The 14218-nt window shown below is 36.8% G+C and overlaps 1 protein-coding gene across 2 annotated transcripts in view; it reads right to left on the bottom strand.

The window, feature by feature from the left end:
* DARS1 (aspartyl-tRNA synthetase 1) overlaps positions 1-13916 on the bottom strand; it is a 67388-nt gene extending 53472 nt beyond the window's left edge. The window contains exons 1-3 of one of the 2 annotated variants that reach the window (XM_060016873.1): positions 13820-13916; positions 11564-11621; positions 7964-8056 (exon numbers count right to left, since the gene is read on the bottom strand). In XM_060016873.1, the coding sequence (XP_059872856.1) occupies positions 7964-8056; positions 11564-11588 (118 nt within the window). In that variant the 5' untranslated portion in view covers positions 11589-11621; positions 13820-13916. The other variant, XM_060016872.1, reaches the window with a different exon arrangement.
* Positions 13917-14218: the final 302 nt, after the last annotated feature.

The raw sequence follows: 14218 nt of genomic DNA, 5'->3' as shown, positions 1-14218 counted from the left end.
GAATATATGTTAAGGAAATTAAGTATGGAAAGTCTTAGTGACAAAGATGTTCATAAAAGAACTATTTAAATAAAAGAACTGAGGTTCTATTATTACTCTCTATTTATGTAGTCTTCAGTACTGCAACAGATGTGAACTCTAGTGCTATGGTCCCAAGTTTTCCGTGTTCAAAGCACTTCTAAATACTAGAACCTTGAGATTTCCCTGGTGGCACAGTGATTAAGAATCCGCCTGCCAATGCAGGGGACATGGGTTCGAGCCCTGGTCCGGGAAAATACCGTGGAGCAACTAAGCCCGTATGCCACAACTACTGAACCTGTGCTCTAGAGCCCGTGCACCTAGAGCCGGTGCTCCGTAACAAGAGAAGCCACCGCAGTGAGTAGCCCCCACTCACCACAACTAGAGAAAGCCTGTGCGCAGCAATGAAGATCCAACGCAGCCAAAAATAAATAAATTTATTAAGAATAAATAAATAAATAAATACTAGAACCTCGATGGTACACTCAGAAAGACTTTTAAAAGACTTAAAAAATTAGTACTGGTTTCCTGGTAAACAGAGCTGTCCACTCAGACTACCTCTTATCAAGTATTTTTGACACCAAGTTCTTGAAAGGTGTTAGTAAACAAAATTGTTCTTTGTCTCTGGTCAGTGATACACTGCAATTCAATGTCTTGCAAGGCATTTTCTTACAGACATTGGTGAGTGATAACAAGGGGCAATGTGTGTGTGTGTGTGTGTGTGTGTGTGTGTGAGAGTGAGAGAGAGAGAGAGAGAGAGAGAGAGAGATCCCTTTTATGTAAATTTAAAAAACAAAGGATATGCTCATATTTGTAAATGCACTTTTTCCTAAAAGAATACACAAGAAACAACAGTGGCTATTTTGGGGGGAAACAGATTGTGATCTGACAGAGGAGCTAGATTTGTGAGACTTCCATTTGTCCTCTTTTTTTTTAAATTGAAGCATAGTTGATTTACAACACTGTATTAATTTCAGGTGTACAGCAAACTGATTCAGTTATATGTATGTATTTTCAGATTATTTTCCATTATAGGTTATATATAAGATATTGACTATTGTTTCCTGTGCTATACAGTAAATTGTTGTTGTTTATTTTATATATAGTAGTGTGTATCTGTTAATCCCATGCTCCTAATTTATCCCTCCTCTCATTTCCCCTTTAGTAACTGTTAAGTTTGTCTTCTATGTCTGTGAGTCTGTTTCTGTTTTGTAAATAAATTCATTTGTATTTTTTTTAGATTCCACATATAAGTGATATAATATTTGCCTTTCTCTGTCTGACTTCACTTAGTATGATAACCTCTAGGCCCATCCATGTTGCTGCAAATGGCAATACTTTATTCTTTTTTTATGGCTGAGTACTATTTCATTGTGTGTGTGTGTGTGTGTGTGTGTGTGTGTGTGTGTGTGTGTGTGTGTATTGATATATATATATGTATTGGCACATCTTCTTTATCCATTCATCTGCTAATGGACACTTACGTTGCTTCCATGTCTTGGCTACTGTAAACAGTACTGCTATGAACATCGGGGTGCATGTATCTTTGCGAATTAGTTTTCATCTTTTCTGGATATATGTCCAGGAGTGGGATTGCTGGATCATAATGTAGCTCTATTTTTCATTTTATATCTTTCTATATATAGGAAGTTAATTTTTACTATAGCCATATATTGTTTTTTATTCTAAGAAGCAATTATGTAATTTCTCAGTTTAGCAAAGAGTTCTCACTGCTTAAGTTAGTAAAGGAACTTTATAAGACATGTTAATCATCTGCTACGTATTATTCATCTTTCTTCATGGAACTCCCCAATCAGGAGAGAGTTTATAGAAAAGAAATGAAACTCAATGTTCAAAACAGCTGAATGAATTCACTGCTTTTAGGTATCTTAAATTTAAATCCTTAGCAGTTAAAAATTTGTGTTGCATTTTGAGTCGTTTTTAAAGAGGCAGTTTATTTCTTAAATTTACGCAAGAGGTCTGTTTTAGAAAAATGTAAAGTTGGAAACCTTCCTTTACAGCACCAGGTGCAATCTTTATTTCTAAGCTGAAGAACAAACATGGTAGGTTGCCAGAACAAAAAAGTTTACTCTCATCTCCATTTTGGTGATGGCTCAGTAAGGAAGTAAGCCTTGGTGGGAGAACTAGTTATCAAAGATGTGAGGCAATCTTATGTTTTCATCTCTTCCTACTGTCTTTTAGCTTGCCAAGCTCCTGAATTTATTATTTAGATAATGTACCTTCACTTCCTAATAACCAAGATTAACATTTTCCTTCATCGCTTATGTTAATCAGTTATGGAATAAACAGCAAAGACCTAAATGTTTTAAAGTAGTTTCCATTTGTTATTTTCCCTGAAATATTCTTGTATGGCTATAAGTTGATGTTCTGACCTTTGGTATTAAAAATCCTAAACTATCTGACTACCTAAATAAAGTAGCTATTTTGGAAGTATATGTTAAGTTTTTAGGAAGAATAGTATTGAAATAGAATTATCTTGTGCCAATGACTTCCATGTAGTATGTATAAAATTTGAAAGGAACCGTAGATATTTCAATTACTTTTTCAATATGCTCATAAGCTTTCACAATCGAAAGAAACTAATGTTAAGGTATCATTAAGAGTTAAAAATTTCTCCTTGCTCCTATATAAAACTCTTGATTTTATGGGTGTGAAGCATAAACCTATTGTAAGAAATCTGATTTTTAATCTTTAAAAATGTGTAAAACACTGCCCTTAATTTGAGGAGAAATATACAGATATTTGTTATATAAACAGACTAGGTTTTGTTTTTTTTGCTTAACAGGATTCTAGTTGTCATACTTTTGACACTATGATTTTGACACTTTCATTTCCTTATTCATGGTTTTTTCAGAACTTTGCTTTACTTGAAATTGCCAGCATAGGTTGTCTGTCCAAGTCCAATTTTAATGTGATACTACTTCTGGAGTTAGAACACATGAATGATTCCAAATAAGTCATATTTATTGGTATAATTTTTCCCATGTAAGGAAGAAGGGAGTAGCAGCAATCAGTGTTCTGCAAACTCAAAGATTTTATTCATTTTTTCAGATAATCTTCTTTGGCAGAAATAAAAAACATTGACAATCATTACTGGCAAGAATGTGGAGAAAGTGGTACTGTCACATACTTGTGGGAGTATCATTGAGTATAGCTTTTTTGGAGGGTAATCTGGTATTGGAAAATTTTAATATGCATATGCCCACCCTTCAACCCAGCAATTTCACTTCTAGATATCTATCCTACAGAAACACTGCCTTACGTAGATCTATAACTAATATCATGGAAGTATCTCCAAGAAACACTGTTAATTGAAAATAAAAAAAGTTGCAGAGTAACATGTAAAAATACGGTATCATCTACATAAAATAAGACAAAACACACACAAAACAAAGAACCTTTATGTATTTGTGTGTGTGTGTGTGTGTGTGTGCGCGCGTGCACATATGTGCATTAAAAAGAAAGATTTTTGGAAGGACAACGAACAAATTATTAAGAATTAATAGAAAAGGCTGGGACAAAGATAGGCAGTAGAGAAGAAAAAGGAATATAATTTCTGTACTCTGAAAAATTCATGTGAAAATACTTTGTATTACTTGGGTAACTTACAACTTAAACACACATACACATACATACAAACTTAAAAACAAAGTAGAATTTTCCAAGTAAAAATTATGAAAACCAGATTAATGCAAAATTCCAAAAAAAAACATATTATTGAAACTTAGCTAAAAGAATACTACCCACACCTTTACCAAATTCAGTTTATTCCAAGAATCCAAAAATGGTTCAATGTTAAGAAATCCATTATTGTAAATCACTAGAATTACATACAGTTGATTCTTGCTATTTGTGGTAGTTATGTTTTATAAAGTCACCAGAACAATAAATTAGCAAATATTGAGCCATTGCTCCTAGGGGAAATATAGGGTGAGGTTTCTGTGAATGTCTGGTTATAATATTTTCATCAGTCCATCAATACACAAATTTGTTCTGTATGTATTTCTGTTTAAAGACACCTTATTTAAAATATATATAGTTGATTCATTAACATAGAACTCACAGCCAACAGCACTATAACTCATGCTTGGACAAAACTTAGCTAACAACTAGTATTTTCTCCATAATGCATATTATGACTCTCTTGCATCTAGAAACACTAGAAAACACTTCAGCACTATGCTTGGGGGCCATTTTAAACAGTCAAATCACCAACAAAAAGCACAAGGCTGTGAAGAACGTGGCATTAAATAGACTGTGAAAAGGACACTTGTTTATGAGAGCTGATACAAGGCAGAGCTTCACTGTTTTTAATCTCAGCTGAAAATGTGTGCACTGGGAGACTCAAATTTCTTACCACTCTGCTCATGCGAATGTCTGGCATGTCTGTGAATGACAGTGAAATCACTGCAAGTACTGATTTTGGGGTTACAAATACATGTTAGCAAGTAGGTGAATTTGCAAATATACAATCCGTGAATAATGAAGATCAACTGTATTTTAAATTTTTTATTATGTGGAAAATTTCAAACAAACACAAAAGCAAAGAGAATCGTATAATGAATCTCTGTATAAATATATTCAGCATGATTTTTTTTTTCCAGCATGATATTTTGAGGGAAATAATTTCTGGAAAAGGTCTGATAAAATTTAATACCTGCTTCTGATAACAGAAAACTTGGACTAGAAGAAAACTTCTTTTGACCTACTTTTTAAACTTTGGCATTGTTTTGTAATGACATTTTATGCAGAACACCTAAAGTCATGAAATAACTCAGCAGGAATTTATATCTCCACTGTTTAAAAAATTCCTCATTGTGAGAATCCCTGCAATACTGGAGAATCCACTGATTATTGCAGAGAAACAAGAAATAAGATAAACATTTGAAAGAAAAGGACAAAATGATCGTTATTTGTAAATGATATCAACACCTACCTACAATCCTCACGTACCTCAACAGTTATCAATTCATGGCCATTCTTGTTTCAGCTTTGCTCCAATCCACTCATTCCTCAACTTCTGCCCCAATCCACTTATCCCTCAATTCCTGTACTATTTTGAAGCAAACCCCTGCAAACCCTCTATTATTTCATCCATACATAATTCAGTAAGGATCCCTAAGAGAGAAGATCTTTTTAAAAATAATGTTACAACAGTACTATTATTTCAACTGAAAAAAAAATTTTTTAACACCAAATATCCAGTCAATGTTCAAATATCCAAGTCTCAGTGTCTTTTTTTTTTACTGTAGATTTAAATTAGGATCCAAATAAGTGATTGGTTGAGAGACATCTTAAATCTGTTTTAATCCATAGGTACCCCCTTCCCTTTCAATTTATTTCTTGAAGAGACCAGGTCGTTTTTGCCTAGTAGTTTACTACTAGACTGTGCTGATTGCACCTCCATTGTCATTTAACATGTTCCTTTGTCTTGTAAATTGCTGGTTATTGCTAAAGTCTTAATGAGATTCAGGAACAATTCTTTGGGCAAGACTACTTCATTGGGTGGTATTGTGTTCTTTCATAAATAGACATAAAATATTTCTGGTTGTCTCTCTATTATGTCGTTAGCAATCACTGATGATCAATGTCTAGATAATTCACTGGGGGCAAAATGATGATGTTCCAATATTCTTCATTTTATTAGCTGGACACTTCTCTAAAGAGACACTTCCCCGTATCTACCATTTGGTTAGCCAGTGATATACAATTCATACAGAAATGATACTTCCACTTTAGTATTTACCAGATTTGAAAATAATGAGCTTGTTCCATTGATGACCAACTAGGTTTTCTGTTTGTTTGCCTTAGCATTATTATAAACTTAGGGATTTAAACATATCTGATGTGTCTCAACTCACTGCAGTTGTCCTTACTCATATTCAAACTGTTCCATTTTTTGGATGAGTATGAAGGGAAGTATTTTTGGTTCAGGCTTACATGTAGCGTGCATTCTATCTTTTAATTTGCTAAATAATTATGTTTAGGAAACAAGGTGCCAGTTTGGAGAGCATTCTATCTTTTAATTTGCTAAATAACTATGTTTAGGAAACAAGGTGCCAGTTTGGAGAACAAAGGTTCCTAATCCAATGGGAGAAAGACAAGTAAATGAAGGATTACAGTACAATGTGATTATCTATTGGTCAAATAAATGGCCCAACCTTTCAGGAAGGCAAATCAACTAGCATTCTTCTCAAAGTCCAACAGTATTCATCTATTTGGGGGAGGATACTGGAAGAATAGATAAACTCTTTTTTTTTTTTTTGCCACGCCATGTGGCTTGTGGGATTTTAGTTCCCTGACCAGGGATTGAACCTGGGCCCTTGGCAGTGAAAGTGCAGAGTCCTGGGACTTCCCCAGTGGTCCAGTGGTTAAGACTCTGCACTCCCAATGCAGAGGGCCCAGGTTCAATCCCTGGTCAGGGAACTAGATCCCACATGCTGCAACTAAAAGATCCCGCACGGCAACAAAGATCCCACGTGCTGCAACTAAGAACTGGCATAGCATGCGTGAAAGAAAGAAAGAAAAGAAAGGAAGGAAGGGAGGGAGGGAGGGAGGGAGGGAGGGAGGGAGGAAGGAAGGAAGGAAGGGAAGAAGAAGAAAAAGAAAAAGAAAAAGAAAAAGAAAGAAGAAAAAGGAACGTGCAGAGTCCTAACCACTGGACTGCCAGGGAATTCCCGATAAACTCTTAATAGTAGTGATCCTGAGAGAGTAAGATATATATGTATAAAATGTTGGAATTTAAAAAATAATGGGCCTGTATTAATTCTATAATAAATATTTTAAAACACAGAGTAAGAAATGCTGTACCACAGAATGCAGTAAATAGTACAGAAGTAATTAACTCTGCTGGGAGACAGAAGGTGTCCTAAAAAGCTTCTGAATTCTTTTCATATTCCACCAATTACTATAGGAGTTTGGGCAAGGAGCTTTATCATTCTGAGCCTTAGTCTCCTCATTTATAAAGTGGAATAACAGTGCCTATTCTGCCTACTTCACAAATTTGTGGGGATGATCGAGTGTGAAAAACTGTGTGAAAAGTATAAAGTTATAAACCAATATAAGTGTCACTAATACTTTCAGACAATTTGGAACACTAGGCTAGGACAATTTTCCATAAGGAACTGAGGTTTGTCTAAACTCCCCTAATATTTCTCCTTTGTTGTTAATGCTAAATTCTTAGTACTGTCCAAGAGAACTTTCTACAATGATAAAAATATTTTGTGGGCTTCCCTGGTGGCGCAGTGGTTGAGGGTCCGCCTGCTGGTGCAGGGGACATGGGTTCGTGCCCTGGTCCGGGAGGATCCCACATGCTGCGGAGCGGCTGGGCCTGTAAGCCATGGCCGCTGGGCCTGCGCGTCCGGAGCCTCCGCAATGGGAGAGGCCACAGCAGTGAGAGGCCCGCATACCGCCAAAAAAAAAAAAAAAAAAAAAAATGTTGTATTTGTCCTTTCTGTCCAATACAGGAGCCACCAGCACTCAAAATACAGCTGGTGACTGAGATATAGAATTTTAATTTTAATTTAAATAGCTAAATGTAGCCAGTGAGTACTAGACAACCCAGTCTTAGCCTTATCTTTCTCCTAACTCTCTCCCTATCTAAATATTACAAATGTAAGAATATTAACAAATGAAAAACTTCTGAAAAAACACTCTTTACTTCAAAAAATTAAACTTTTGAGAGGTGCTAGAAAAGTACCTTAGAGTCTTAGATTTCATCTGAGTTTTAAGGCTAAATTGTTTTTAAGGATGTCTTATAAGAACCTAAAATTAACTAACCATGGACTAATAGTTTATAGTGATTTAAGAAGGAAAACAGTTGTTTTTGTTTTGTTTTTAAAGATTTACTTTGATCTGTGAGAAATCTGCAAAACAAAAAATTCAATGATTACCAAAAAAGCTGTAATCATTTAATCAATCTTACCTTTAGCTCTGCTTGTATGAACCCTTGCACGCACCCAAACAACTTCATCAGCTTTTTGTACTGTCAAGTCACTAATTCGAACCAAAACTCGATCTGCAGCAAATAAATGAAACAATCTTGTAATTCAGAATTTACAAAGAGATCAAGATCAAAATTATTTTGATTTGATAGCTAGCATAGTACTTGGTATTATCTTAAATGATTCTCAATATCTAGCAACACTTCTTTCTTTTGCTTTTCTTTTTAATTGGTTTATAACATTGGTTTATAACATCACGTAAGTTTCATGTTTATAACATTGTATTTCAACATCTATACACATGACAGCATGCTCACCACCAAAAGTTTACTTTCCATCCATTACAATACAGTTGACCCTGTTACCCATTTCACCCTCCCCCCATGCTCCTTCCCCTCTGGTAACCACTACTCTTCTCTTTATCTATGTGTTTGTTGTTTGGTTTAGTTTGTTCATTTATTTATTTACTTACTTTTACATTCCAAATATGAGTGAAATCATACAGTATTTGTCTTTCTCTGTCTGACTTATTTCACTTAGCATTATACCCTTAAGGTCCATCCATGTTGTTGCGAATGGCAAGATTTCATCTTTTTTTTTATGGCTGAGTAGTACCCATTAAATATATAGACCACATCTTCTATATCTATTAATCTGTTGATAGGCACCTAGGTTGTTTTCATATTTTGGCTATTGTAAATCATGCTGCAGTGAACATAAGGGTGCACATATATTTTCAAATTAGCAAAAGCCTTCTAACTGGCAATCCCCTGACCCCCTAATTCAGTCTACATTGGAGTCAAAGAGATAATTTCAAAATGCAAATCTCCTGAACACTTCAATGACTTATAAAGCCAAATACAGCCTGTGTTGAACTGCCTGTGCCTAAGTGGACATGGTATTTTTGCTTGCCTGCCATAGTATGTAAGTCAGCTAGCCACATGGGGGAATTCTCTGCCAGGCCTGGACAGTCACAGTACCTCGTTCCCCAGGACACACTGACTCATCCAGAGAAGGGCATGTTACTCAAACTGAGCTAATCAAAGTCCTTCTCTGGTACTTAATATACAGATAATGGGAATGAACCTGTCTTCCCTGGGGTCGCTGAGCTGAGATGGTGTAAGCCCAGGGCTGCAGCCACCATCTTTCCTACTACCTGAATTTGCAGGATGAGAGAATGAGGTCAACAGCCTAATGGATGCAAAGCCAAGAAGTAGACAGAAAGCCCCACAGATAATGCTCAAACCTCTAAATCCTATCATGCCTTATGCCATCTCACACTTTGTTTCCTACAGGTATGTGAACCAATAAATTCCCCTTCTGGCTATCGGTGAACCCCAACAATTATGCCCCCCAATGCTAATAACAAAGTACTACATCTATCTAGCATCCCCCAAACAGGAAAACTGTGAAAAACTACGATGTGAAGATAGTGATACAAGGCAATCATGATCCCAAAATGATCCAGAAATTATTCTATTATTGTTCTAAATATGCAATAATTTGAATATTAAAGAAAAAGATATAAGTATTAATTTTAAATATTTTAATAGAAATGATACTACAACATCATGAATGATAAAAGACCACTATTCTCAAGGGTTATGGTGCCTAATTGTAACCAAATTTGTCAGTATGACATGTAGTAAATCCTAGTTACTATAATACTAAAAATACCTTTGTGGGGGATATTATAATGAAATCAAATTATAAATATATTTTACCTACTTTGTCTAAATGTATTTATAATTTGTCTCTTGAAGTAAAGATGTAGCTTAGAGAGACCCTGATTTACAGGAGAATACCATAGATTTCATCACCAAAAGCAAAGAGAGTGAATGAGAAATTTTGAAGCATTAGGCATCACAAGAGGATTTCTGCAAAACTCTGTCCATGGACCTTATGAGTTAAGCCAACTTCCATGTCTGCTGTGTAAACTCAGACAAAACCAAGTGTGAAAGAGAAAAGACAGACAAAGCAATTTTAAAAGACAGATCTGAAAATGCCAAGATTGAAAAAGCAAACGACTTACTAGGCAATCAAAACTCAAAACCAAACAAAACAGAAAAACATAAGTCTAAAAGAATAGACTTATAAATAAGTGGCATGATTATGGTAATTTTAATAGTACTTTGGAAAAGAAAGAGTAATGGCCCTTCTTTCATGTGTCATTCCAATTAATTAGCATAGGGGTTCTCAATCTTTAACATATCCACACATACCTGAGGCGCATGTCACACTCCCACCAGTATGACTGGCCGAGGCAAAGATCAGTGACAGTAGGGTTTCAGTTTGAAAAACTACTACCTCCTCCATGGTTAAGTCACTGGTATTAGAATGAAAGAATGTGGAGAAATGGAAGCAGACAGGAAAGAAAACTTTATGTTGAACAATGTATTATGATTTTAACAGAGGTAAAACTAAGCACAGAATTTTACTGTTAGTTAATGTAATCAGATTACGTAGGTAGTTTATCCTCCTTTTGGTGGGGAGAGCTTGTAACTGGAAGACTCTAAGTAGTCTGGATTTGCTAGCTAAATAGGAATAGTAATCATGGCAAAGGGTGACTGGGGCTTATGTAAGAGACAAATTCCAATAAGATTTTTTTGCATTAGAGATCAAGGAAGTCCAGTTCAGGAAGACAGTTAAGCCGAAAAAGAGTCTCATATGACCCCTCCTGCTTGTTCTGGCAGGGGTAGTCCTCTCCTATACTATATTGCTTGTATCCCATTTTATACTCAATTACTTTACTTCACTATCTTTATCTTTCGAAATGGTTTATTCTTAGCAACCTATTTTGCCCTTTCACTGCACACTTTTCCAACAAAGTTGGGAAGGAAAAGTGGTTTTGTGATCACGCAATAAATTAAATCCAAAAATAACAATTAAATTTGACTTGGGGTATATTATTTTCAAAGCATCAAATTCACAGGCAGGCATCTAAATTAGAAGTACTTAGTGCTTCCAATGGGCCAGAGCTTAAAGGTCTGCAGTTGTACCAAAGTTTGAAAGACATAATTTGGGGTGTCTAACAAAAGAAAAATGATCGTTAAATAGTTGAGTAGGATAACTTTGTTGAAATCGCATATATAAAATAGAAACAAAAGGAAGACAAATGTTTACAAATAGAAAACCTACAGGTCTGAGAGAAACAATTAACAAGTCAATTTCAAAGAAATATAATAAAGTCAAGGAGGAAAGTAAAGGAGGTAGCTTCACAAAGCGTGCAAAAAAGGTTGCATATGATGAAGGCAGCTACTATCTATCTTTTATCTCCTAGGCCAGAGTCAAATCTTTTACATGACTACCTAGGAATACCTTTGTAATATAATTTACCATTTAAAATATACTAAAAATAAATAAATAAAATAAAATAAAATATACTGATTTAACATATTTTCTTCCTTATCGAGATTAGGGACCCTAAATTGACAATGTCTGTGCAGGGTTATGGCATATGCTTGGCATTTAAGCTTTTCAGAACTATGCCTTCAGTTATGTCAACCTTACTTAAAACTTCATAAAGAACTTTCCTGGAATTAAAAAGAAAAAAAAACTTTTTTTATCACGTAACTACTAACCTGGTTTTTCTTGTGATTGTATCATTGAAGATACTCCATATCTTTCTTTTGCATAATCCTACAAAAAACATTTTTACATTATGACTTTTTATTTAAACACTAATAGCATAGTAAACACAGAAATACAAATAACAGAAATAGATGAATTCATTTAAACTTTCAGGACCATTTTATCAATTCAGAGTAGTAGTTTTAAAGTGTGGAAATCTGTCATATCATTTACATATGCACTCCACAGACCCAGCTTCTGGTTAATTTGTTTTGGAGATCACCACTCCTGGATCGATATACCATACAAAATAGCACTCTCAAATAAAATTTACACACATGTACAACACATCTTAACTACTTTCTTCAAAAAGGAGATTATAAACTACTTCAAAGCAGAGTTATAAATTTCCTCTGTGAAGGGAGAAGGATGAGGTACCACAGTTTTATTAACTTCCTATTACAGGAAGAGATGTTCAAAGAGAACAAACATTTAGGGGTAGGCTTTCTGAGTACCAGATGTCCAGTTTTTAGAAATCAGAGATGCTGGATATAAGCTAACTACAACTTTCCTTTTGTAAAACATCATCAAAAAAATTCACCAGCTTCCTGTTTCTAAAAACCATCTTCATGATTTCAGGTTTAAGTGGTTCAACACTGACAGTATGACACCAAAATTCTTGTTACAGATTTTAAGTCAGGAACAGGAGAAAGGAGACCTAGAGTCCAGATTGTTATTAACAAACTATACTTATTAAATTGGTAAGTGGCCTTTTATTTTAATCTTACTTTATCTAGAAAATGATCTCTTAAGATCCTTCTAGCTATAAAGTTATATAACTCTGCCACAATGTCTACCTTATACATAGACCTACACTATCTGCAAAGGTGGTTTATATAACTAATCAGATCAAGAATACACAAAAATGGTTTCCTTAAAATTTACAAGGTAACTTAGGATGTGGATGAAACAATTAGTTTCTGTCACTACAGCTATTTGTTGGAATCCTCTCCTTTAGATTTGGAAGATATTAGATTTTGTGTTTATACCAAAACAAACCAGACAACATGTTAAGGTGTTTAATGAAGTTTTTTCATTTTTTTGCGAAATAAAAAAAATACACCTTAAAGACGAAGATAACTCCAGCCCTAACAGAAAAATACAGTCACACAATGTAGCAGGAGGGCAGCATAAATAGGTTACAGCAGGTGAACAGAAAAAAGGGGGTCGCTTATTAGTACTGTTCATATTTCAGCATCCCTTATTCCATCTAATGTTCTTAAAATGGCCTTACGCAGTTTATCACAAATTCATATTTCCTCAAAAGAAAAATAAGGAGCCAGGTAGGGATCCCAATTTCACTAAGAGCACACATAACTTGTAGAATGGTTTCAAACTTTCACTTCCGAAAAGCACTGAAGGACCGCAGGGTATTATGAATTACATAGATGATTTTGGGTCACATCATCTCAAAGACTTCAAACGCATTCTCTGCAAACTTCCCACCTACCTTACTTGGGTTACTTAGGGGAAGAAAGAAAATAAAAATGACAAGTGTTCTTTAAAGCTGTCACATGGAAAATGGTCATTAAAACATGCTGGCAGATCGTTTTACGAAGTACTGTCATTACTTGAAAAACATTAGCAACACGAGGGCAGAGCAAAAATCGATTACTAGTGGACATTAAAAATTTCCGGGGAACAGATGGATTACTCGAAGGACGTGCCTAACTCAGGGAGGTTAAATGTCACCCCGCCGCTCCTACTTCCGGGGCAGTTGGTACTTTACGGCGCCCCCCCGCCGCCATCCCCCAGTCCCGGGACACGCTTCCTGCAGGCCAGGTCTCCCAGGGGCCCCAGTGAGAAATGCGATCCGGAGTGGGTCTGGCCACGCTGCTCGGACAAGGGCCCTGGAGGCCCGGTGAGGGCTCTGGGCGCCCGGATCCCAGGCTCGCGGCCTGCACGCAAAGTGCTGACAGGGATCCAGAGGCTAGGGCCCCGCTCACCATACTCCCTCCCTCAGCGCGGTCTGGCCCAGGGGTCTGTCCTCCCAGGCCCAAGGAAGGAGGAAACCCACTTCCGCCGCGTCCATGATCTCCCGCGGCTTCTCCTGACTCTTGCGGCAGGCGCTGGCGCTGGGCATCTGGGCAACTGGACTACGCAGCGAACGCCGCCCTCCCTCGCAGGCTTCCGTAGAGCAGGCCAAAGGGGATTCTCCCTCCCGCAGAGTCAGAACCCTCCCTGCCCTCCCGTTTCGGCACACGCACTCGGAATCCTTGTGGAGGGTCGGCTCCGGAAAGATCGCGAGAACCGCAGTTCTCTCGAGATCCCGGAGTGCTGTAAAGCGGACGGCTGCGCGCCGACGTCTCTCTTCTTTCCCCGCCCCTACGGGTGATTGCCTGGAGTTAAGAGGGAATCCCCGGGAATTATATTCTCGCGGGATTGACTCTGAGGCAACGGGTCCCACGGTACCAGGAGGCGCGCCCTTGTAAGCCTTCACTTTTCAGCCCTGTCATACCTGCGAAGTCTACTGTGTTGTCTTTCAGCCCTATTATTTACTTTTCCGTGCTTTAAGAGCGGCTTGTTCACTAAAACATCCACCCATGCTCAGAACTTGACTTTTCCTCCCTTGAACTTCTCCGCCTTCAAGACTCCCCAGTGACAGT

This window comes from Delphinus delphis, chromosome 7, assembly GCF_949987515.2.
Source record: "Delphinus delphis chromosome 7, mDelDel1.2, whole genome shotgun sequence".
Taxonomy (NCBI): Eukaryota; Metazoa; Chordata; class Mammalia; order Artiodactyla; family Delphinidae; genus Delphinus; species Delphinus delphis.
This window is presented reverse-complemented; position numbering and strand designations above follow the sequence as displayed.